The sequence below is a fragment of the Odontesthes bonariensis genome, chromosome 3, assembly GCF_027942865.1.
Source record: "Odontesthes bonariensis isolate fOdoBon6 chromosome 3, fOdoBon6.hap1, whole genome shotgun sequence".
Lineage (NCBI taxonomy): Eukaryota > Metazoa > Chordata > Actinopteri > Atheriniformes > Atherinopsidae > Odontesthes > Odontesthes bonariensis.
Genome location: NC_134508.1, coordinates 5,949,640 through 5,972,861, shown reverse-complemented (window position 1 = coordinate 5,972,861; position 23,222 = coordinate 5,949,640). Strand labels below are relative to the sequence as shown.

Genomic DNA, 23,222 nt, shown 5'->3' with positions numbered 1-23,222 from the left:
CGTCCCACCTTTCTATGCCATCTGACACGGATATTGTACATCACACTTGTTTACACTATACCCGGATAGAATACACTGAAGTGTGTTTGTTTAGCCAAAGTGTCACCTTCGAACCCAGGGATGCATGAATCGGTGAATCTCGTACCCGACCACCAGCTCCCCCCCCCCCTCATCCTGCAGCCGCTCACAGATAAAAAAAAATAAAAACGGTGCCTTACCACAGCCAAGCTCAAGTTTCTGCGCCCAAAGTGGGCCAGGTCCCATCGGCCATATCTCTGTGTAGACCAAATGATTTTGTTCTCGATGCATTACTGTACATACGCACAGCGACATGGGTCGATGCGCCCGGCATGGGAACTTCTACCAGGGCCACGTTTTTTAAACTGGCAGCCATGTCTCCATCCGACCCGCCTCTAAATGTTGCTGTAACGGATCCCCTCAGAAACTATCTACATCTATATATATATATATAAAGGAAAACCTGTTTAGCTTAGTGTAATCTCCTTTATTTTCCTGTGCTGGCAATAGACTCCTAAGATTAATTTTCTATTTTTGTAATAGTTAGGTGTCTGCTATTCCAAGTTCTCTGACTTAATGCTTTCTTTGTGCATGTTTTTCCTTTTGTGGACCTTTTCGGGGCGGGCGGCCCTCGAGGTGATGTTGGCTGTTTTTTTTTTTTTTTTAAGGGAATCGAAGCCTTATTGGGAGAGATCTAAATCTAATGTTTTATATGTAGTGTTTTGATATAGTGTTGATATTGTAAAGGCAGATGTTGTGATGAAACGTTTGCACTTAAATCTTTTGGGGGTTTCCTGTTGTATTGGATTCTGTCACTTTTCAATGACTCAGATTTCCTCCGATCGACTGACGTTTGCTTACAGAGAAATGTATATTTTCCCAAAGGGAGGACACAATTATGCACTTGTATTTTATACGTCAAAACAGAGTTGAATCTACTCTTTTATGAAAGAATTTTCAATAACTTGTAATTAGGCACAACCACACAATATTTATTTATTAGAGTTTCTACTACCCATTAGGATAGGTAGCTTATAGAGCATTTTTGCTATAAATTTATTTAAAAAAAAAAACATAAAATAGCAGAATAAAGACCCCAAAGGCCATTCAAAAGTTTCCTCCATGGAGTCCTGTCGGACTCGTCATTTAACCGTTTCTTCATATGTATCATCTGATGTATTTTCCCCTTTACTTTTCCTTAAATTGTAAAAATCTTGTTATGGTTTTGTTTTTGTTTTTAAAAAAAAAAACGATACTGTTCTTGCTTTGTTTTGTCTCTGCGTTTGATGCTTTTTCAAATGTTTACAAGCTGCTTTGTCTTAAGTGGCATATTGATGTGCAAGAAGCGTAGAGGAAGTGTTTAGAACAGGAACGTCAAGTGAGACCAATAATAATAAAAAAAAAAGACAAAAAGTCTCCTAACTGACCCGGTTTTACTGTCTTGCCTCTCCATTCCCTCAGGAGCGATACTACATACGTCATACTCATCAATCAGACAGTATGCAGAGCGTTTACCCACGATGCATTTCGCTCCTGCCCGAGCCGAAATCAGCCAGCCTGAAGCTGATTTCGCTTAAGCTCTAAACTCTGTAAACTTTAGCAACATTTGAAACATTTTCAGGAGAGAAAGTAGTCGTTTAGATCCCCAACGTGTTGAAAACCTGACAAAATACCGGCTATTTACAATTTTGTTCCCACGAATTCGGCGCTACTTAAGCTAGCCGCAGTGAGCAACGCACTTCCTGTTATTTTGACAAAATAAAATACCTGTTGCCTTTTATCATAGGGAAAGCCATTACCATACAATTGGTGCTTTTGTTTTGAAAACAGGAAGTGAACCTACCCACATTGTAGCTAGCTTGAAACTGCCGTTTTGACAGGAAATGACGATCGGCGACGTCACGTTACGTTGCATCTTGGGTAGTTTGAGTATGAGTAGTAACCTCATGATGCATACCCAACATTTCAGAGAATCTAGTATGCATTCGGGAAAAAAAGTCAGTATGAGTAGTAGGAGAAGTATGCTGTTTCGAACACAGTCACTCATTACGCGGCTCGCGAGCCACATGCAGCTCCTCAAGCTCTAATTGGTGGCTCGCACTCGCATAGTAGCTTATAACAATATGGTAACTATAACAATACATTTTTCAAATAACATACAGCGAATACTGCACAGTATTAAGTATTTTTATTAAGTATTAATTAAGGCTTAATGGTGTTTCCTAAAGGGGGCACTGTTAAACCTGGCAACGCAGCCCGCTTAAACCACCTCACACTGACCGCAGAGCATGCTAGCTCCTTTAGCCAGCGCGAGATGCAGGCACAATGGATCGGTTTTTGATTAAAAAAGGGCAAAAACTAGCACAAAAACCATGCTCATCCTGAATGTCTCAGTATGATTACAACAACAAACTACAAATACAACATGAAGAAAGTCAAGGACATGCACGCCAGCTTCAGCTCATCCCAGTATTAAGGTAAATGTGGTGTTAATTGAAAATGTATTGGCTGTGTTGTTTCTTTTTTTGTGGGATGTTTTATATGTAGAAATGCATATTTGCAAAAGGGGACTTTAGTATGTTGCTGTAAAAGTGGCTCTCCCCTTGATTTTGCTCTGCCAATGTGGCTCGTGAGAAAAATAGTGAGGATCACTGGTCTACATTTACGTTTTTACACTCATTAATTAATTATTATTATTATTATTATTTTTTTTACCTGCCCTAATAGTTGGAGAACGGAATCCAGGTCGTCCAATGTGTTTTGACATCAGAACAGCAACATAACACAACCTCTGATTAGTTATGAAGCTGACAACTTCACCAATAGATTTGTCCAGATAAAAGAAAAAAAACAGAATTGATGGATTCTTCAGTGTTGGAGTCACTTTATCTCAGAAAAGACAAAGAAGTTTCTTGAAACAGTTACAGTTACTGGAACCCTTGTTACAGCAGAACAGCAGCATCCATAGAAAGTGTCCAGCGAACTGTGGATGGGCGACACCACCCTGTTTCAAACACGATGCAGAGTTGATCATTTTGGTCCCAACCGTCTGAGCTTTAAAGCACCCTCTGTTGCTGCGTGGCACCAGCGTTTCCACACAAGCACAGATTATCACCGTCATCGTTTTGAGTATCCAGATGAAGTCTGGTGTGTTTTTGTTCACTCTCCCTGCTCGGGTTTCCCCGGCACGCGGCTACCTGTGTGGATTCGCTGGGCGTAGAGCAGCAGCAGGAACAGGCAGAAGCCGATGAGGGACGTCACTGTGGAACATAACAGGAAGGCGTAACTGCCGTGGCTGTGGATCACCTGCAGGAAGCAGACGCACTCTGAGAGTCCAACCTCAAACACCACTGCTGTCAAACCTGAGAGAGCAGCTCTCACTCAGGAGTTTCAGTTTAAGTCGTTTGTTACGTCAAATGCAGAAATGTTGATGTAGTTTCTCACGCTATAAAAGGGAGATGCTAAATAACGTAGTTCGCTGACATTAAGCCAGTGAATGGCAAAAAGTGGATGTGACCTAAGTACAGTCACATGTCTGATGGCATCATGAGCCTTCCCACTATAGCCAGCAAGAGTCTTAAGTAGAAATGAACGGAATGCCTTTCTTCTTCTGTGTGGACTGTTCGAAACCGCATACTACATACTGCATACTACATACTGCATACTACATACTACATACTTGCAAACTGCATACTTCCATACTGCATACTGATCGATCAGACAGTTTGCAGAGCGTTTACCCACAATGCATTTCACTCCTGCCCGAGCCGAAATCAGCCGGCCTGAAGCTGGTTTCGCTTAAGCTCTAAACTCAGTAAACTTTAGCAACATTTGAAACATTTTCAGGCGAGAAAGTAGTCGTTTAGATCCCCAACGTGTTGAAAACCTGACAAAATACCGGCTGTTAACAATTTTGTTCCCACGAATTCGGCGCTACTAAAGCTAGCCGCACTGAGCAACGCACTTCCGGTTATTTTCACAAAATAAAATACTCGTTGCCTTTTATCATAGGGAAAGCCATTAGGATACAATTGGTGCTTCTGTTTTGAAAACAGGAAGTGAACCTACCCTCGTTGTAGCTAGCTTGAAACTTCCGTTTTGACAGAAAATGACGATCGGCGACGTCACGTTACGTTGCATCTTGGGTAGTTTGAGTATGAGTAGTAACCTCATGATGCATACCCAACATTTCGGCAAATCTAGTATGCATCCGGGAACTTCTCGCTCACTCAAACTCGCTTACTAACTCAAAAAGTTAGTATGAGTAGTGGGAGTAGTAGGAGAAGTATGCGGTTTCGAACACAGCCTTGGTCTATGACTGATGAAGTGAAATAGCCATTGAAATTCTGCAGTTTGCTTGGCATCCTTTATAACTGTCCAAAGAGAAAAACCTTGCTTAAAGTCACTGCAGAGAGTTGAGTGGTACTGTCATAAGTTGATTGTTGTTATTTTGAGTTTTTTAAGGAGTAAAACACAGCATAGTTTTTGTCACTTTGGGGCTTTAATTTGGTATTCCAGCCAGCAAATGCCACCCTTATGTACACTAACTGCCCAGCAGCAAACTGCAAACAGAGAGGTCAACATTAAGAAGCATTGTGCTGCTAAAGAGGAAAATCCAAAGGAAAAGACCAGTGACTGGTCAAACGTTTTGTTCATGCAGTGTTTTTCATCACTTTCTGCTACCTTTACATGGCTAAGAATTTTTTTGTTTATTGTATATATATGCTGAAGATTTCCACCTTTCTGCATGCGTCACTTTAAGATTAAATATTTGCTCTTTGGACCTGCTGAACTTTTGTATCTAACAAAGTCTAAGTCACTTGCACGCCTCTGTTAACCAAATATACACCTTTCAAAAACACAACTTTCTATTTAAATAACTGGGACTGATCGTTGTGGAAATACGTCCGTCTTGTGGTTACAAGTCAAATCGTTTCTTACTGATCCGACGAGCAGCTGCAGCATCATCTCTCCTGAGCTGGCACTCGTCACCAGGACTGTTGTGGCACAACCTTTAACACACACAAAGAAATAACCTGCGGCTACAGAAGATTCGTAGATGAACCGTTCATCACTGCATCTATAATTCACAGATAAATATCTAGAATAATTAGGGCTGGGCGAGTTAACTCGTTATTATCGCGTTAACTATTTAATGCAGATAAATATTCTATCTCGCATTAACGCAGGTTTTATTATTGTAAAAGTCTCTATCACATTCACACAGTTACAGCAAACACCACGAAGCAAAGAGTAATAAAATAAGAATAAACTAGCAGGTAACATCACCGCTACAGGTGTGAAGCTCACGGAGCTAACCGGCGCCACTTCCTGTTTTACTTGTTTCAACATAAAAGCACGTATTTCAAAATAAATTTAAAAAAAAACGCCTGCATTTACAGCCAAGTTGAATTGTCTTCTCAGCGTAGTAGTTCCAGTCTAAAATATCACTTAAAGGCAAAACACACAACTGATAGCAGCAAGTCATTCAAGGAAACAGACAGTGGAGCGAGGCTTCTACATAAAAACTACAGAAAGATGCTGATGTTAAAAGTGTGTTTGCACAACAAATGTTATGGCACTTTCATTCATATGGCAGCACATTTAAAATAACACTAAATGCTAAAAGCTATACACTACTTTTGGATTAATTTTCTGTTTTTGCGTACAAATGCGATTAATCGTGATTAATCAGGGAAATCATGTGATTAATTAGATTAAAAATTTTAATCGTTGCCCTGCCCTAAGAATAATATCTAATTCTTTAATAGAAATATGATGCGAATGTTGAAAATAATTCAATCAAAGCAGACAAAAGTAAAAGCTCATCACAAACAAGAACAACAACAGCAGCCATTTACACTTACCTGCTGAAATGTAGAACGCAGTGAAAATGAATATTTTTTTCAAACGAGTTGATATTTAGAATTATTTCTGCTTTCATCTGTTCACTTTTGGTTAAGATTTTATCCGAATGAATCCTGCCTCTTACAGTGAGCTGCAGTGTGTCTGAGAACATGTTGTTTTTTTTACCTTTGTAGTCAAACATGTCCTCAGTGAAAGCCAGCATGGAGGGAAACACACTGCTGATACACAGCCCCAACACACACGTGCCGACGACGAGAAACACACGGCTGGTGTAGAAGATCAATAACAGGAACTGAACCACTATGACCCCCACCTGACAGAAACACACACACAACGAGAGAATGGCGGCGTCAAAGTCTGTGCTCGCTTTGTCAGCTGAAACACAACAGCTGAGGGAAACAATATGAACACACACGGATCCGGGTACATTTGGACTTGATCTGGCCAAAAGTGGAACGTTTCATATGACTCGGTTAGGAACTGGTCAGCTGACCAAATCTCAGGGATCAATATGAAAATAAACACATTTTCCTGTTGATAAAGTCCAGTTCTGTTTGTGCTCATACGCGGTTTCCTTTTCTCCAAACATGCTGCTGTGCATTATGTCCATATATCTCCACTTTGGTCTGGTCTGTTCAAAGAACATTGTTCCGGAGGTTTTGTGGTTTCTTTAAAATGTCATAAAAGTTTATTCACTTTAACCGGACTTCTTCTTAAATCTCGCCGACACCTGGAATGAAACCACGGACCTCTCCCAACTCTTCTGTCATATCTGTTGAAATGACATTGCTTCAGAAGTCCTGTGGTTTATTTAGCTCTCATAATTGGTTGAATTGGAGAAACTACACTCCCTCTTGGAACTTGCCAAAACCTGGGATTGAGCCAGGGGTGTTAAGATCTTCAGTCTAATGCTCTCCCAACTGAGCTATTTCGGCAAATTTATCCCATTTGTAGCGGCCAACAGGCCCACAAACAGACCACCGTGTGAGTGACCTCACTTCTTAATTAATAATCTATTCTATTTATGAAACAAGAAGTGTGGTGATACAGTTTCCGTGCATCCTGCGTATGTCCTGTTACATCAGTTTACCAATTAAACATTCATCATATTATCACATCATATGATGAGAAAAACCGGCCCCAATCATCAGCCCTCCACCACCGTGCTTGACAGTTGGCATGAGGTGTTGGAGGTATTGTTTCGTTTTCTCCAAATGTGCTGCTGTGCATTATGACCAAATATTTCTGTCTCATCTGTTTAAATGACATTGATTCAGAAGTCTTGTGGTTTAATTAGCTTTCATAAGGCGTTGAATTAGAGTAACAGGCCTCCATCTTGGATTTTACCCAAACCTGGGATCTTAAGATCTTCAGTCTAACGCACTCCCAACTGAGCTTTTTCGGCAAATTGATCCCATGTGTAGTGGCCAACAGGCCCACAAACAGACCATCGGGTGAGTGACCTTACTTCAGAATTCATTCATCATCCATTTTATTTATGAAACAAGTAGTGTGTGATACAGTTTCTATCTTTTCCATGTGGGCTGCTCCATGCATCCTGCATATGTCCTGTTACATCAGTTTACCAATTAAACATTCATCATATTATCACATCATGTTATGAAAAAAACAGGCCCCAATCATCAGCCCTCCACCACCGTGCTTGACAGTTGGTGTGAGGTGTTTGTGCTCATACGCTGTGTTTGGTGCTGCTGTGCACTATGACCAAACATTTGTGTTTAAATGACATTGCTTCAGAAGTCTACATCAGTTTGCCATATAAGTTTTGATCATATTAGCGGAAGTGTTCATACGCTGTGTCGTTTGTGGTTAGTTTCAATGTCATAAGAGGTTGAATAAGGGCAACAGAACTTATTCTTGAATCTTGCCGAAACCCAAAAGGCTTTTTCAGTTCTAAACTAGAAGCTTATAAGATGATACTCTCCATCGTCTAGAGAGTATTAAGATCAAAGAACAAGTCGAGTTGCCTTTCTTCAATATCTTATGATTACCATGACCTGGATGGCTGAGAATCTTTATCAACATTTTGTTTGGATGTAACTTTACAAACCTAAGTGCTGCCATGTTATTTTTTAGAAAGAAGAGGCTTTCTCCTGCAACCGTTTCAAACAATCCTTATATGCTCAGTCTTGTTCTAATTGTGCTGTCATGAACTGTAACGTTTAACATGCTAACTGAGACCTGTAGAGTCTGAGATGGAGCTCTTGGGTTTTTTGCAGTTTCTGACCTTGGAGTGAACTTGCTGGGACCTTAAATGTCTTAAATGTTCTCCACTTGTGAATTATCTTCCTAATTGTACAATGATGGACTCCAAATAATTTGGAAATGGCCTTAAAACCCTTCCCAGATTCATGGGCAGCAACAAGTGCTTCTTTAAGATCAATGCTGATGTCTTTCCTCTTTGGCATTGTGTTAACACACCTTTTATAGAGACACTCACACTTGATGATGATCAGAGAATCAAGTATATTTAATTAGCAGTACCTGACTGCTGTTTGCCTTCTCAATTCTTATGTTAGCAATAAGGGCGGACTTTTTGCCCTGTTGTTAAATATTCCCAATGTGTGGTTTCTATTTTTGGTTCTGTGTGTACTGTGATGTCAACAACTGTATTAACTTTAGAGGATTCGCCCTTTAAATGTGTGTTCATACCAGACTAATTGTGAGTAGCAGGGGTGCTGCATATCTGTAGGAGAAGTAGATGAAAGCCAGCCTTCCTACTGTGATCGAAGCCCAAAATATGCTGTCCAGACATCCGGCGGCCTTATGGCCCATCAGCAGAGGAGGTAGCACGGCGTAGGTGTAGACAAAGCCCGCGTAGGAGCCCTGCAGGACAAAAAACCCAGCACGGCATGAGCTACAGCAGCAAATCAGTAATTCACGTAATGATCTAAATGGATTCCTGAATATTTATCAAATCAAATCAAATCAAATTTATTTGTAGCACATTTCATGTACAAAACAATTCAAAGTGCTTTACATAAAAAAAAAGCATTGCAGCAGGGAGTGTAAGAAGCATTAAAAATACATAAAAGAATATAAAGAGAAACAAATAAAATCATTTAAATGAATTTAAAAACAAGCAACAGTCCAGATAAGTTCAAAGATATTGTGCAGATTTCATGCATAGACACATGAGAACAGAAATGTTTTTAACCTGGATTTAAAAATGTCTCCATTTGGTGAAAGTTTAATCTCCACTGGCAGTTTGTTCCACTTGTTTGCAGCATAACAGCTAAATGCTGCTTCTCCATGTTTAGTCTGGACTCTGGACTGGACCAGCTGACCTGAGGCCTTGGATCTAAGAGCTCTGCTGGCTTTATATTCTCTGAACAGATCACAGATGTATTTCGGGCCTAAACTGTTCTTCTCAGCTAACGAGCCTACTGATTTACATTAAAGGGCTAATGCGAAATGTTATCTCGTGTTTGTTCCATTCAGTGGACTTGATATGTGAACCGGCAGCTTTCTGCTGAGATGCTGTTGCATTGATATTCTGCTATTGTTGTAAGCTAATTTGGTTTTACAAAGGACATCCTGTACAGTATTTATTGCTTTTATTTTGTCTGAAATGGTCCTAAACTTAAAGCATTTTTGATCTTTTTCTCCGATTTTACTGCTTATATTTTTCAACAGTTTCGTCCATATCATGTCAAGCTTGCTACAAATGCAGCAAATTAATTTAAAAACAAGCAACAGTCCAGATAAATTAAAAGATATCGTGCAGATTTCATGCATAAACACATGAGAAAATGTGTCACAGATGCATTGTTCCCAATCAGTCCAAGTTAATGGACTTAAGCAAAATATGTGTTTCATATCTGTGTACAAACCTGATTGAGTGAGTACTCGAAAGAAGGAGGGCTAACTATGATGACAATCTCTATGTGTGGGAGTGTGTGTGCAGTGTTAGCAGGAAGGCTCACTATTATTCCATCAGTGATGAAGACGATGGCTCCAGCCAGTGCATGGAGGATGAAGAAAATAGACGAGTGACCTCGGAGCTTGGCAGGTTTACAGCAATCAAACAAATCGCCGTGTCCTGCAGAGACAGTGAAACTCAGAGATCTGTGAGCTTCTATCATCTTATTTGAATGCAGTGATCAGACACAAAACATGTGAACTACCTCGTCCGCTGACCCCAGAGGGCTCTGAGCTGGACTCTGGCTCTTTGTCGAGCAGGCGGGGACTGTTTCTGGAGCAAGGCAGCAGCCTCTCGTGGTACATCAATGCGAGCACTGCTACTGGCACAGGGAGCTACCAGAGAAACACACACAAAGAGATCACTGTTCCAGTAAACACTTCCTGTCAGCCGATTCAATTTGGAAACGTCTCGTCATAAATGTAGAGTCCATCCTGTCTTATCTTGTCCTCTGTGTAAAACGGAGTCTGTGTTTAAGTGGTAGTGTGACGGTTTGTAGCCATGAGGCAGCGCAAACAATGCTGAGAGGAACAAAGCAGAAACAAGGTCACAAGTCTGAACTGCTTTTAAGAGCAACAGAAATGTTTAGAAGTCTATTTGGGCCATTTTTGTGTGAAGCAAAGAAAAAAACGGTTGTAGAAGTGATGTTGTATTATAGTTTTTCAAAGCTTTTTATTATGGCCTCCTAGTCCAAGGAGCCACCAGCATCACCGGCCAATGCTACAACTATAATTATACATGCAAATTTAAAAAAACATAATTTGCCTTTCAGTGTTGCATAGCACCAGAGTTGTATATAAGCTGTAAAATCTTAACTTAAGGATTTAATCCAATAATAAATAATATAGGTTAAAGGTTTCTGTTCTTTCTTCTCATCTGTGGATTTTTTTGTGTCGGAGAACAAAAATCCCAAAACCAAAAAAGGTTATGCTGTGATAAACATAAATACAACAAAGTGAAATGATTTCATATAAAAAAACTGTCTGTGATTTATTTGACAAAGTAAAAATTGCAAGAAAGTGGTTCTGGGGAGACTGCTCTGCTGTGCTAGGTAGTTAGCATCAGGAAGGAATGGTTCAAGCTAACTAGCTAAAAGCTCAAAAGTAGTTCTGCATTTTAAGATTTCACTTTTGTCCTACTTGTGGTAAAAAAAAAAAAAAAAAACTAAAAAAAACTCTTTTACTCAGGGACAATACACTAAGTGAATTAGAAATGCTACAAACCAAAAATTAATAAATAAAAGTGAGTTAAATGCTAAATAATTTCAACATAAAAAAGGAGGAGTTAAGTCTGGGCTCATCTATTTCTTGCAAAGTTGTACTGATTCATTTTGTATAAAAATGACAAATCCAATGGGGTAAAAAGTATAGGTATGATTGTAAGGAAATATAGTATCAATGTTATTAACCATTAACACACACTTAACACTTTGAATTGTAAAAAACTCTCAGGGTTAGTCACCATAACATAGTATTTGGTACATTGCTAATTTCAGCTGGTATAAAATGCCAAATAATTACAATCTTCAACTTCAGTCTGTTTATGTATTAATGTTAAAATCAATTTATTTGTTTATACAAATATTTTTCAGCTTGCAGAAACGACTTAAATGCTCTCTGATGTGATATTAGTAAAAACTACTTTGAAAATCCTGAGTCCTGTTCAATCCAAGTCTTTGTAGTCCAGTTCCTTTATTATTTAATCATATTATACCCTATTAATTCTTATGTCCATTCATCTATCCACTGTCTTCCGCTAATGAAATGGTGCAGTATGTTGTGTTTAATGGGTTTTTAAGAGCATTATCATCCAAGACTGACATACACTGCAGGGACATTGGGAGTGAATGGGTGAATCGTGTTTGTGACTCTGCAACTTCAGTCTGTCTATGTAATAATGCTACATTTTCATTGTTTATTTTTCATCTTGAAGTATATAGCACGTCTACTTACACTTTTGACAAGTCTTGCTACACTATTTTTATACAACCCTAAAGATAGAAGCTCATAAAGACTACTCTTAAAGAAATGAGCAGTGTATGAAGACTTTTGCCTTAGCGACATCACTAATTGGTTTCTTAGCTGCCACAGTTTGTCACTCAGACCATCGGGTTTCTGGAGTCAGAAGAGAGTGCCACTGCAGAGTGATACTCAAACTTTGGTTGGAAATCTTTCGGGTCTATTGTCTACTCAGTTCTGTAGCTGTTTTCAATACACTGATTACAAGATAATCTAGCTAATGTCATGTTATGAGTTGTGGTTATAATTGGCTTCACTTTTCACAGGAAATAACTCTGTCCATCTTTTGTAAACAGACAATATAACCAGATCCACTGTTTGCCTGGAACTTCATGGGTACTTCAGTTTAAGGCATGTGGCCTGTTCATAAGCCCAAGTATGTGCTTAATTATAATTAGCAAATGCTAACATGGTAAACTAATATTATGGTAACCATTAAACCATCTTAGCATCAGAATATTAAGCTTGTGAGCTTGTTTATCTGCTAATGTTTGCATGTAGCATAGCCTCACAATGCTCAAGACTTTTGTTTAACCTGTATATCAGCAGGGCTTTTTTTTTTTTAATTCAAACATGTGAATAAACTGTATAATCATCTTTAGTGGATATTAATTACAGTTTAAAGACTTCACTGCATGTCCAAAACTAGAAAATTAAAAAAAAACAAAAAGGTCCAAGTGAACAGAACGGACATACTTCTCAGTAGAAGCTTAATGTCAGAATGTATCATGAGATATCTTTACTTTTATTTGGATCACAAAGCCTCACCAGCTACAAAAGCTACTGTCAGTGTCGCATCCTGAAGTAATTTGAGATAACAGGTACACGCTATGTAAACACTTAGGGCTCTTTTTACAACAAACCAACATTAAAAATAAACAGCAACCAAGAGATGCCCATATTGTGTCTCCAGTGTTGGAACAAAAAACCACATGAGCACACTGTGAGGCTGTGTTCGAAACCGCATACTTCTCCTACTACTCCTACTACTCCCACTACTCATACTAACTTTTTGAGTTAGTAAGCGAGTTTGAGTAAGCGAGAAGTTCCCGGATGCATACTAGATTCACAGAAATGTTGGGTATGCATCATGAGGTTACTACTCATACTCAAACTACCCAAGATGCAACGTAACGTGACGTCGCCATTTCCTGTCAAAACAGCAGTTTCAAGCTAGCTACAAAGATGGTAGGTTCACTTCCTGTTTCCAAAACAAAAGTACCAATTGTATCGTAATGGCTTTCCCTATGATAAAAGGCAACGGGTATTTTATTTTGTGAAAATAACCAGAAGTGCGTTGCTCACTGCGGCTAGCTTTAGTAGCGCCGAATTTGTGGGAACAAAATTGTAAACAGCCGGTATTTTGTCAGGTTTTCAACACGTTGGGGATCTAAACGACTACTTTCTCGCCGGAAAATGTTTCAAATGTTGCTAAAGTTTACAGAGTTTAGAGCTTAAGTGAAATCAGCTTCAGGCCGGCTGATTTCGGCTCGGGCAGGAGCGAAATGCATTGTGGGTAAACGCTCTGCATACTGTCTGATCGATGAGTATGCAGAATGCAGAATGGAAGTATGCTGTATGCAAGTATGTAGTATGTGGTTTCGAACACAGCCTGAGTGTATGTTAAAGTTAGCCGTTAGCTTTCTGTTGTTGTTGCCTGCTAACCTTCTTGTGTACTAATTTGCTACAATGGACAGCCAATCAGAGTGAGCTCTATCAAAACAGCCATTAGGCCATTCCACAAGTTGAATTGGCTGAAAAACTTTGCCAACTGAGTTTTACAATGGCAATGGGGTGAAGCAGACATTCCCAGAGGTTAAAGATGTGCCCAATGGCCGATTTTTGGCTTCTTGTATAAAAGGCCCTCCATTCCCACTGAATAAATATGTGTCAGAATCAGAACTCACGTTGATAAAAGCCATGATCCAGAAAGCGTACGACACCCTTGTGACAACAACACCGTTGGTGTACAGAGGATACTGAGAGGTGTTGCGCAGTGCGGCTCCTTGACCAACAAGGCTGTCACGGAGGTGATTTATGTCTGAGGTGGAGGATGAGTTGGCAGTCCAGTTGGCTCCCAGGACACAGCTGTTGTCTGCTAGGAATGGATCAGCCACCAGGGGGCTGACCAGCGCTCCCAGGCCTATGAAGAAATGCAAAGCCTAAGGAGACATATGAACACAGACCATCATAAGATTATGTGAAATAACATCACCTGGCTTCAGGGCTTTTTTGGAATTGGAACAGTATTATAAATGTAGTCTGGATAACGTTTTTTGAGTTTAAAAAAAAATAAAAATAAAACAGAACAAGATATTTAAGTTCTTACAAAGGTATATTTTTTATTGATCTACATTAGCAGTAACTTCGTAAGCTGCTTCAGAGTACAGAACACACACCAACACACACATTCACATGTTTCTGACCTGCAAGAAGACAGCTGAGTCTTTCTGGTACAGCTTCACCAGCTGCAGGTTAGCAACGGTGTCTATGACCCCCATGGCTTTGCCAGCCAGCCCCATGACGACACAAAGCAGTATCACGTCATGACAAAATGGTATCATGGCAAACACGAGTGAGATGATGAGAGATGAGGAGAAGAGGGCAGACAGGGATGACATGAGGCTAGAGAACACACAGAGAATGACACAAGACCTGCAACATTATGGAGCAAATAACATTCAGTCAATCGTGAGAAGAAAATATTTTTGGAACATAGCAAATTGTATTGACTTTCAATTCAATTCAATAACACATTATTAATTCTTAAAAAAGAAATTGGATTCCTGCGGTGTAGATTAGTATTACAGATATGCGGTTGTTATATAGATAATGAAATAAAATCAAAATCTGCTGAGTGTAACAGAGAGAGGTGTGGAAGAAATATTCTCAGGTCACCATGAATGGATCGGAGGGGTGGGGGATGTTTTTGTTACTTGGCGGCAAACAAGCTGATGATGTCATACATTGTTGACGGGGAAAACATGTACAATCCCAGTAAACAAACTGGATAGAAACTTACAGCCAACTGTCCCAACAGCTGGGGTACAGAGACACTCCTGCTCAGTGATGTCCAGGATTACACCGTTTGTAGTTAACAAGCACTGTAATCCTTCCTCCTTTACTGTAACCTCTCTGTCTGCAGTCTCTACCTATGGAGCTAAATCAGTTTCAATATTCACAAATGCGCAGGTTAAGATTCACAAATTAGCATGATAAGATTCACAAATACGCAGGATAAGATTCACAAATGTGCAGGTTAAGATTCACAAATTAGCATGATAAGATTCACAAATTCGCAGGATAAGATTCACAAATGTGCAGGATAAGATTCACAAATGTGCAGGATAAGATTCACAAATGCGCAGGATAAGATTCACAAATACGCAGGATAAGATTCACAAATTAGCATGATAAGATTCACAAATGTGCAGGATAAGATTCACAAATTCGCAGGATAAGATTCACAAATTAGCATGATAAGATTCACAAATGCGCAGGATAAGATTCACAAATTCGCAGGATAAGATTCACAAATGCGCAGGATAAGATTCACAAATTCGCAGAATAAGATTCACAAATGTGCAGGATAAGATTCACAAATGTGCAGGATAAGATTCACAAATGTGCAGGATAAGATTCACAAATGTGCAGGATAAGATTCACAAATTTGCAGGATAAGATTAAAAAATGCGCAGGATAAGATTCACAAATACGCAGGATAAGATTCACAAATGCGCAGGATAAGATTCACAAATGCGCAGGATAAGATTCACAAATACGCAGGATAAGATTCACAAATGCGCAGGATAAGATTCACAAATGTGCAGGATAAGATTCACAAATGCGCAGGATAAGATTCACAAATGTGCAGGATAAGATTCACAAATTCGCAGGATAAGATTCACAAATGCGCAGGATAAGATTCACAAATGTGCAGGATAAGATTCACAAATGCGCAGGATAAGATTCACAAATTCGCAGGATAAGATTCACAAATGCGCAGGATAAGATTCACAAATGCGCAGGATAAGATTCACAAATGCGCAGGACAAGATTCACAAATGCGCAGGATAAGATTCACAAATTCGCAGGATAAGATTCACAAATACGCAGGATAAGATTCACAAATGCGCAGGACAAGATTCACAAATGCGCAGGTTAAGATTCACAAATTAGCATGATAAGATTCACAAATTCGCAGGATAAGATTCACAAATACGCAGGATAAGATTCACAAATACGCAGGATAAGATTCACAAATACGCAGGATAAGATTCACAAATTCGCAGGATAAGATTCACAAATACGCAGGATAAGATTCACAAATACGCAGGATAAGATTCACAAATACGCAGGATAAGATTCACAAATTCGCAGGATAAGATTCACAAATGCGCAGGATAAGATTCACAAATGCGCAGGATAAGATTCACAAATGCGCAGGATAAGATTCCCAAATGCGCAGGATAAGATTCCCCAAAAAATGCGCAGGATAAGATTAAAAAATGCGCAGGATAAGATTCACAAATGCGCAGGATAAGATTCACAAATGCGCAGGATAAGATTCCCAAATGCGCAGGATAAGATTCCCAAATGCGCAGGATAAGATTCATAAATGCGCAGGATAAGATTCACAAATGCGCAGGATAAGATTCACAAATGCGCAGGATAAGATTCACAAATGCGCAGGATAAGATTAAAAATGCGCAGGATAAGATTCCCAAATGCGCAGGATAAGATTAAAAAATGCGCAGGATAAGATTCACAAATGCGCAGGATAAGATTCACAAATGCGCAGGATAAGATTCACAAATGCGCAGGATAAGATTCACAAATGCGCAGGATAAGATTCACAAATGTGCAGGGTAAGATTCACAAATGCGCAGGATAAGATTCACAAATGCGCAGGATAAGATTCACAAATGCGCAGGATAAGATTCACAAATGTATTTCTGATGCACACACATCTGGTCTGTGGACTTCGATTTAACATGTTTGGCTACTTAATCCCCTTGTTATGAGAAGTTGTTTAGTTATTCATCTTAATCGCTTTAATTGTGCAACTATCAATACAGGCCAGCCAGCTAAGCGAGTGAGTTACGCAGGCGCTTCTGCATGCCAAGAGGTTCAGGCTAGTATCTTTCCAGAAAGATGAATTTCTTGAGAATAAAGTGACTGTTTGACAGGGTCTGTCGCCCCGAGCAGAGGAAGCAGCTCGGGCCTTTGTGCAGTTATTGGTTCGGGAGCTGTCCTCGGCCAAGCCCACCAAGAGAGAATGCAGCAGTCAGGGTTGGGTTTGGGGATTAAGTAGCCAAACATGTTAAATGAAATGTTTCACTTTAGCGCTCCGCTGTCATTGCTGGAAGCCATGTTGAACTGACTGAAATTCACATGCATATGTAGCAGTTTGTTAAAAAAAAAAATATATAAAGAAAAAACGTTATATTCATTTCACCCAAACAACCCACTTGTATTATTCTTTATTGGGTTGTCCTTCTTCTCTGCCTGTTGATAACGTAGTAATGTGAACGTGTGCGTGCGAAAGCATCCTGTAGGGCGGCGCATGCATGCTTTGGTCATTGGCAATTCTGCTGACCGGAGTGTCTGATGTTGAGCCGCACACTCACACACGGAGCTCACTGTTTCTATTTCTGTTGACAGTAAAACTGTTGAATTGGATCCGAGTCCTGCAGAGGAAAAATACACAGCGAAAGGCACGCCGGCTACATCATATAGCGCAGTTTGAATGGCTTAATGCGATTGGCTTGTGAGTAAATGGTCTCCCACGTTGGGTGCGTTCTTATGATTGGCTGAAACAAGGAAGATATCTGATTGGTTGCAGATCATTCCGTGTTAAAAAAAAATACATTTCTGGATTGACGCAAGTCAGGGGAGTCTCAAAATTCACACACAAATGCAGCAAAGTCCACAGACCAGAAGCAGTTTGTAAATGAAGTTATATTTGTGTGTGCATCAGAAATACATTTGTGAATCTTGTCCTGTGCCTTTGGGAATCTTGAAACTGATTTAGCTCCATACCTATCTGCCCATAGAGTCCCAAAGCTGAACAGAGAGGTGTTCGAGTCGTTCCTGTTGCTATGTCTCAGTGAAACAAATATTGCCTTTCAAATATTCCTGGTGCGTTCTCGTCAGGGCTTCAAGCTCATCATTTTATCTGCCAGCGATCTCACATTTCCCTTGATTATCAAGTGAAGACATGGTTTAAACCTAATCCTCCTTTCTCTCTGTTTTGTTCCTACTCTGCATCCTAGATGTCTTCTTTTTAATTTATCAGGCTTTGGAGTCTTATTCCAGGCATTATTTTGGCTTCAGAGAGCTCAATCAGCTGCTCCAACATGCAAACAACTTTTCTGTTGCAAGGTATAAAAATTTGCAAATCATTAAATCATTCCAACTGCATAGCATCTAAACCAGCATACAACAATCTTTTAAAAAATCTTTTTAAAAAGCTTATTAGAAAATCTAAAGAAGATGCGAATAAAGACATAAAATGTCCCGAGCTGCTGCAGCATGCTGTCACTAGTGCTGTGCCACCCTAGAATAATTTATTTTTTTATCTTTTAATTAATCAGAATTTAATGAATCTCCTATTAATATATTTTACTTTACAAGTCCTAGTTTCCAGTCATTAAACTTGGTAATGACAATTCTGCCATCCTAAACAGGACATTTCCAGCTTGTTCTTGTTGAAGATAAGTCACTTTTGATTATCTAACGCTAGATTGCATTTTATTTACCAGGTTCCTTTATCGCAGTCTCCCAGTCCCACTACACTTCTACGCTATCTTCACCTTGTGTACTCAATCCTGCCAATGTTCCACTCTCCTTTTAACCCTGTTTAGCAGCTGTGACATTCACTAAGAGCCTGTGGAAAAACAGTCAATTTAATGGCCACCTGTCAGTCATCACCCGAGGGTGAAAAATCAAATATGAATACAGCTGCAATCAAAATGAGTCCCCCATGCTGATTACTGTGAAGGCTGCAAAGTTGAGTGGCATTCAAAACCATAATGTATGAGGAAAACCCATTGACTTCCACAGTAGCAAACTATAGAAAAATAAAACAGCTGTTTGAAATGCTGAAAGAAGAGATCGCCAAAGGTTTGTATTTAAGAAAATAAATATTCCAATGCACTTGAAACTGAAAAAGACAGTTAGGTTAGCAGCATCATCTGCAAGTTAAAAGCAAAACTACCTGGATATGGGAAAAAAAGAGCTGTATTTCTGCATGGGTAACCTGTAGAAAATACAGCAATTCTGTAATTCTGTAACGGCAGAACTGTGCTGTGCCTAAAAAGTCAGTTAGACACCTGCAGCTGATTCAGAACTCTGCTGCTCGAGTCCTCACTGAGACCAAAGAAGTGGACCACATCAGTCCAGCTCTGAGGTCTTTACACCAGCTGCCTGTCCATCAGAGGACAGACTTTAAAGTTCTGATGCTGGTCTATAAAGCTCTGAATGGTCCAGGACCAGAATGCATCCGTGACCTCCTGACCCAGTATGAACCTCCCAGACCCCTCAGCTCATCTGGATCCGGTCTTCTATCAGTTCCCAGAGTCAGAACCAGACATGGAGGAGCTGCGTTCAGCTTCTATGCTCCACATGTCTGGAACAAACTCCCAGAAAGCCTCAGATCAGCTGAAACACTCAGTGTGTTTAAGTCCAGGCTGAAGACACACCTATTTTCAGCTGCATCTGAATAAAGCTCCAAATCTGAAGCTTGAGTTTCAAAAATTAATCACATTTTAACTCCTGATTTGATCTATTGTTCTTATTTCTTTCTTTTTTTGTTTAAAATTTAAATTATGCTTTTTATTTCTACTGTTTTAATGTCTCTGTAAAGCACTTTGAATCGCCTTGTAGTTGAATTGTGCTATACAAATAAACTTGCCTTGCCTAAGGAAATTAACCAATTTGTTTTATTCAATAAATGTTTACATTTTTATTGTCATCCAGTCCCAGGGAAGTTTTTCTGTCGCACAATGTAACTTACAATGAAATCGGGTGTGTATCATGACACATATAGGACCCTTAATGTGAAATATACTTGTCAAAGCTGACATCAGTCAGTCCAGCAGTTTCCAACTTCCCAAAGTGCGAGTCACTGTATCAACACTACATGAGCCAACAGCTCCTGGGAAAAAGCCCAGATAGCAGCAGAGTGGGGTGGGGTTGGAAATGACTACTCTTAGTCTGTCCATTTATTGTAAAAACTTCTTTGACTGCTCCACACACAACATACACTCACTGCAGAACATGCTACAGCTGCCAACTCTGGCTTAAAAGTTCCCAAACGGCTTAAGTAAGAGTTTGAGACGGTGAATTAAAATAGTCACGCATCATGTAACAAGCACCAGTTCCCACACATGACACTTTAAATTTCACGCGCACGTTTGTACTCGGCGGCTGCCTGTATCAGACACGCACCTGAAATAATCATGTGCCATTTGAATACAGTCAAATTTCAAATAGAGTCCAACTGTCCAGCTGCTCTCAGAGAAAGAAATATTTACAGACACTGCCTGCAAGACACCAGTGAGCAGCACTGCCCCCCCAGGAACAAGTCCTGCCCCCCTGAGAAATGCCCTGTCCAGCCAAAGAAAACTGGCCAGAAAACTGGCCACGATTTATTATCTCTGTTTGTGTCTTGTATTGATAGAATAAATGCAGGTGGTGATTTAAAAAAAGCATATGTCTGCAAAGTTTATAGCTTTATTTATTTTTTTGTTATCGTGTCGCCTCCCCCCCCCCCCCCCCCCCCCCCGTAACCTTAACCTCTTGCTGCTGAAAAAAAAGGCGGTTTTCACATTTTCGGATGTTTTTGTTGTATATAATGATCTGAAATTTAGACTTAATGAAGGTAATAGAAAGCTGGAGTTGGCTGTTCTACATTTCTTTACAAAACAAACAAACAAACAAACAAACAAACAAACAAAAAAAGCTTCATAAAAAAATTCCACACTGTTAACAAAATTGACGGTCATGATTTATGCTAGTGTGACCATATTTTCATTACCGAATTGAATTATTACTATTATTATTATTATTATTATGCTTGAAGTTGTAGTAGTGGTTTTCCACCGATTTTTTTCAGGTATGGTTTTCTGCCCCCCCAGATGAGCTAACTGCCCCCCCACACATGCCATTCTGGTCACACCTCTGTGTAATATGAGCAAGTATGAAGGGGAAAAACAGAGGAAGACACGATTAATCAATTATGGTACTAACCAGTCTGTCTGTATCAGTTTGTGATACTAAAACACAGGAAACATCTCACTCAACCGTACTTACGATTTATTAAAAAGTCCCCCCATGCTGCTGCCCACCAGCAGGAAGAACTGCTGGGAAAAGAAGACCCAGGTGATCTGCTGCAGAGTGGACTTGGTCTGACACCTCAGGTCCAGGACGGTGGGTCCCAGGAACGCGATGCATAAGCCGAAGCTGAAGAAGACGCTCCAGAAGGTGAGAGTCTGCCGCAAGTGTCGCTGGAACAGCGAGCAGAGCCGCGCGTCCAGCAGCTTCATGTTGGCCCCTGAGAGGAGACAGGAGCCCTGAGCGCGGCGGGGGCCCTCCCGGCTGACTGCTGAGCTCCCTTCTTTACACAGTAACAACAAAGAAGGTAAACTCAGCAAACACTCACTCGGTCAAGGTAAACAGCTCAGAGCCAGCTTCCTATGGACTCATGTGACGGTGTTTGGGTGCCTGCACGCACCGCCCTTTTTTTTTCTCTCCCGGACTGCCTCATTAATTTAAATGATCTGTGGTTGGCCTGAGGCAAAAAGCCTGAAGGAAGAGGCCATGAACACTTCAGTTATTTACTGCTAACTGCGTCTTTAACAGCAATACTGTGCGAGGAAAAGTTTCTAGAAAAGGGCTGCTGACATTGAACTTTAATGTAACATTACATTCAAGGAACGCAGCGGAGAACAGGAAGTTAAATTAATTCACGTATAAACACAAAAAGATAACACTAAAAGTTCCGTGATGTTATTTAAAACATTCATCTTATTTAGGATCTTTGGAAAAATTGTATAAATTCTAAAGCCAGCAAAACAAGAAGATTATGTGAAGAATATCATTTAATTTAAATCATATACCTCAAGCTCTTTTATTTGACTTATTTTTTATTTTCTTTCACTTATTTTGTTTATGGATCTCTAATTTAAAATGGTGAAATATATTTTATTTTTGTAACTACCTTTTGTCCTATTGTGATGTAATATTTTCCTGTTTATATGTTCAATTATGAAATTAAAAGGATCCAAGGACTCAGGTCAGCTGGTCCAGTCCAGAGTCCAGACTAAACATGGAGAAGCAGCATTTAGCTGTTATGCTGCAAACAAGTGGAACAAACTGCCAGTGGAGATTAAACTTTCACCAAATGGAGACATTTTTAAATCCAGGTTAAACACATTTCTGTTCTCATGTGTCTATGTATGAAATCTGCACGATATCTTTGAACTTATCTGGACTGTTGCTTGTTTTTAAATTCATTTAAATGATTTTATTTGTTTCTCTTTATATTCTTTTATGTATTTTTAATGCTTCTTCCACTCCCTGCTGCAATGCTTTTATTTTATGTGAAGCACTTTGAATTATTTTGTACATGAAATGTGCTATACAAATAAATTTAATTTGATTTGATTTGATAAGAAAAAAAAAAGTTCCGTGATGTTTTTATAAGAAGCGGAATAAGTATGTGTGTCTAATGCCTTCGGCATCGGCCCCCTTAATTACAGATAACAATGACCATGAATGTGAAATTTGAGCAGAAAAGCCTGTTGTTGGAGTCTTTGGTTTTTCAGGTGGAACAAGAAAGCTGCAGAAGGCCTTTTGGAACAAACAGATGCGACTCGATAAGAACAGTGACAGCAGCTATGTGGTCAGGGCAGAGACTAGTTAACTGTTTATTTGAAGCTATTTTTATGCATGTGCAAAGATTTAGTCATTTTAAATGTGCAAATTGCCATCTCAGAGCCCCAGAAGTTTTTCAGTTCTGCAGCTGCTGTTTCGTGCAGTGATTAACTGTCTTCATCTGCTTCACCTTGTTAAAAAGTTGATTTTATTTTATTTCATTCATTTACTTTCTCTTTCCAATGTGATGTGCATTTAACAGCTGTGCTCTTTGGGCTGTGTTATAGCTCTAATGAGGTTTTTTTTTGGGTTGCTTTCAGATAAATATGCTGTTTTTCTGTCACATTCTGTTTTCCAGTACTACCAAAAAGAAACACTGGGAAGCAGTGGGAAGTACAATTACTTCCTGTCCATAAAAGATGAAAAACCTCTGCATTCACCAACAAAAACAGCATGAAGTTGTCCAACAGTAGCATCTTCAGTTCATCTGTGTTACT

At 39.6% G+C, this 23,222-nt stretch overlaps 1 protein-coding gene across 1 annotated transcript; it reads right to left on the bottom strand.

Moving 5' to 3' along the window:
- Positions 1-2,720: 2,720 nt before the first annotated feature.
- Positions 2,721-21,468, bottom strand: mfsd4aa (major facilitator superfamily domain containing 4Aa). The gene is made up of 9 exons (XM_075461992.1): positions 21,163-21,468; positions 14,274-14,472; positions 13,755-14,009; positions 10,035-10,164; positions 9,834-9,949; positions 8,560-8,733; positions 6,052-6,199; positions 4,960-5,030; positions 2,721-3,324 (listed from the first exon to the last, which is right to left on the bottom strand). The coding sequence occupies exons 1-9, from the start codon at positions 21,393-21,395 to the stop codon at positions 3,178-3,180; spliced, it is 1,473 nt and encodes a 490-aa protein (XP_075318107.1). The 5' UTR covers positions 21,396-21,468; the 3' UTR covers positions 2,721-3,177.
- Positions 21,469-23,222: the final 1,754 nt, after the last annotated feature.

Excerpts from the sequence above, each read along its gene's own strand:
- mfsd4aa (XM_075461992.1), bottom strand. The coding sequence starts at position 21,395 with ATGAAGCTGCTGGACGCGCGGCTCTGCTCGCTGTTCCAGCGACACTTG. Across the intron at positions 14,010-14,273 it reads ACTCAGCTGTCTTCTTGCAG|GCTTTGCATTTCTTCATAGG; the intron begins GTCAGAAACATG and ends ATGTCTCCTTAG. Across the intron at positions 8,734-9,833 it reads TCATCACTGATGGAATAATA|GGCTCCTACGCGGGCTTTGT; the intron begins GTGAGCCTTCCT and ends TTTGTCCTGCAG.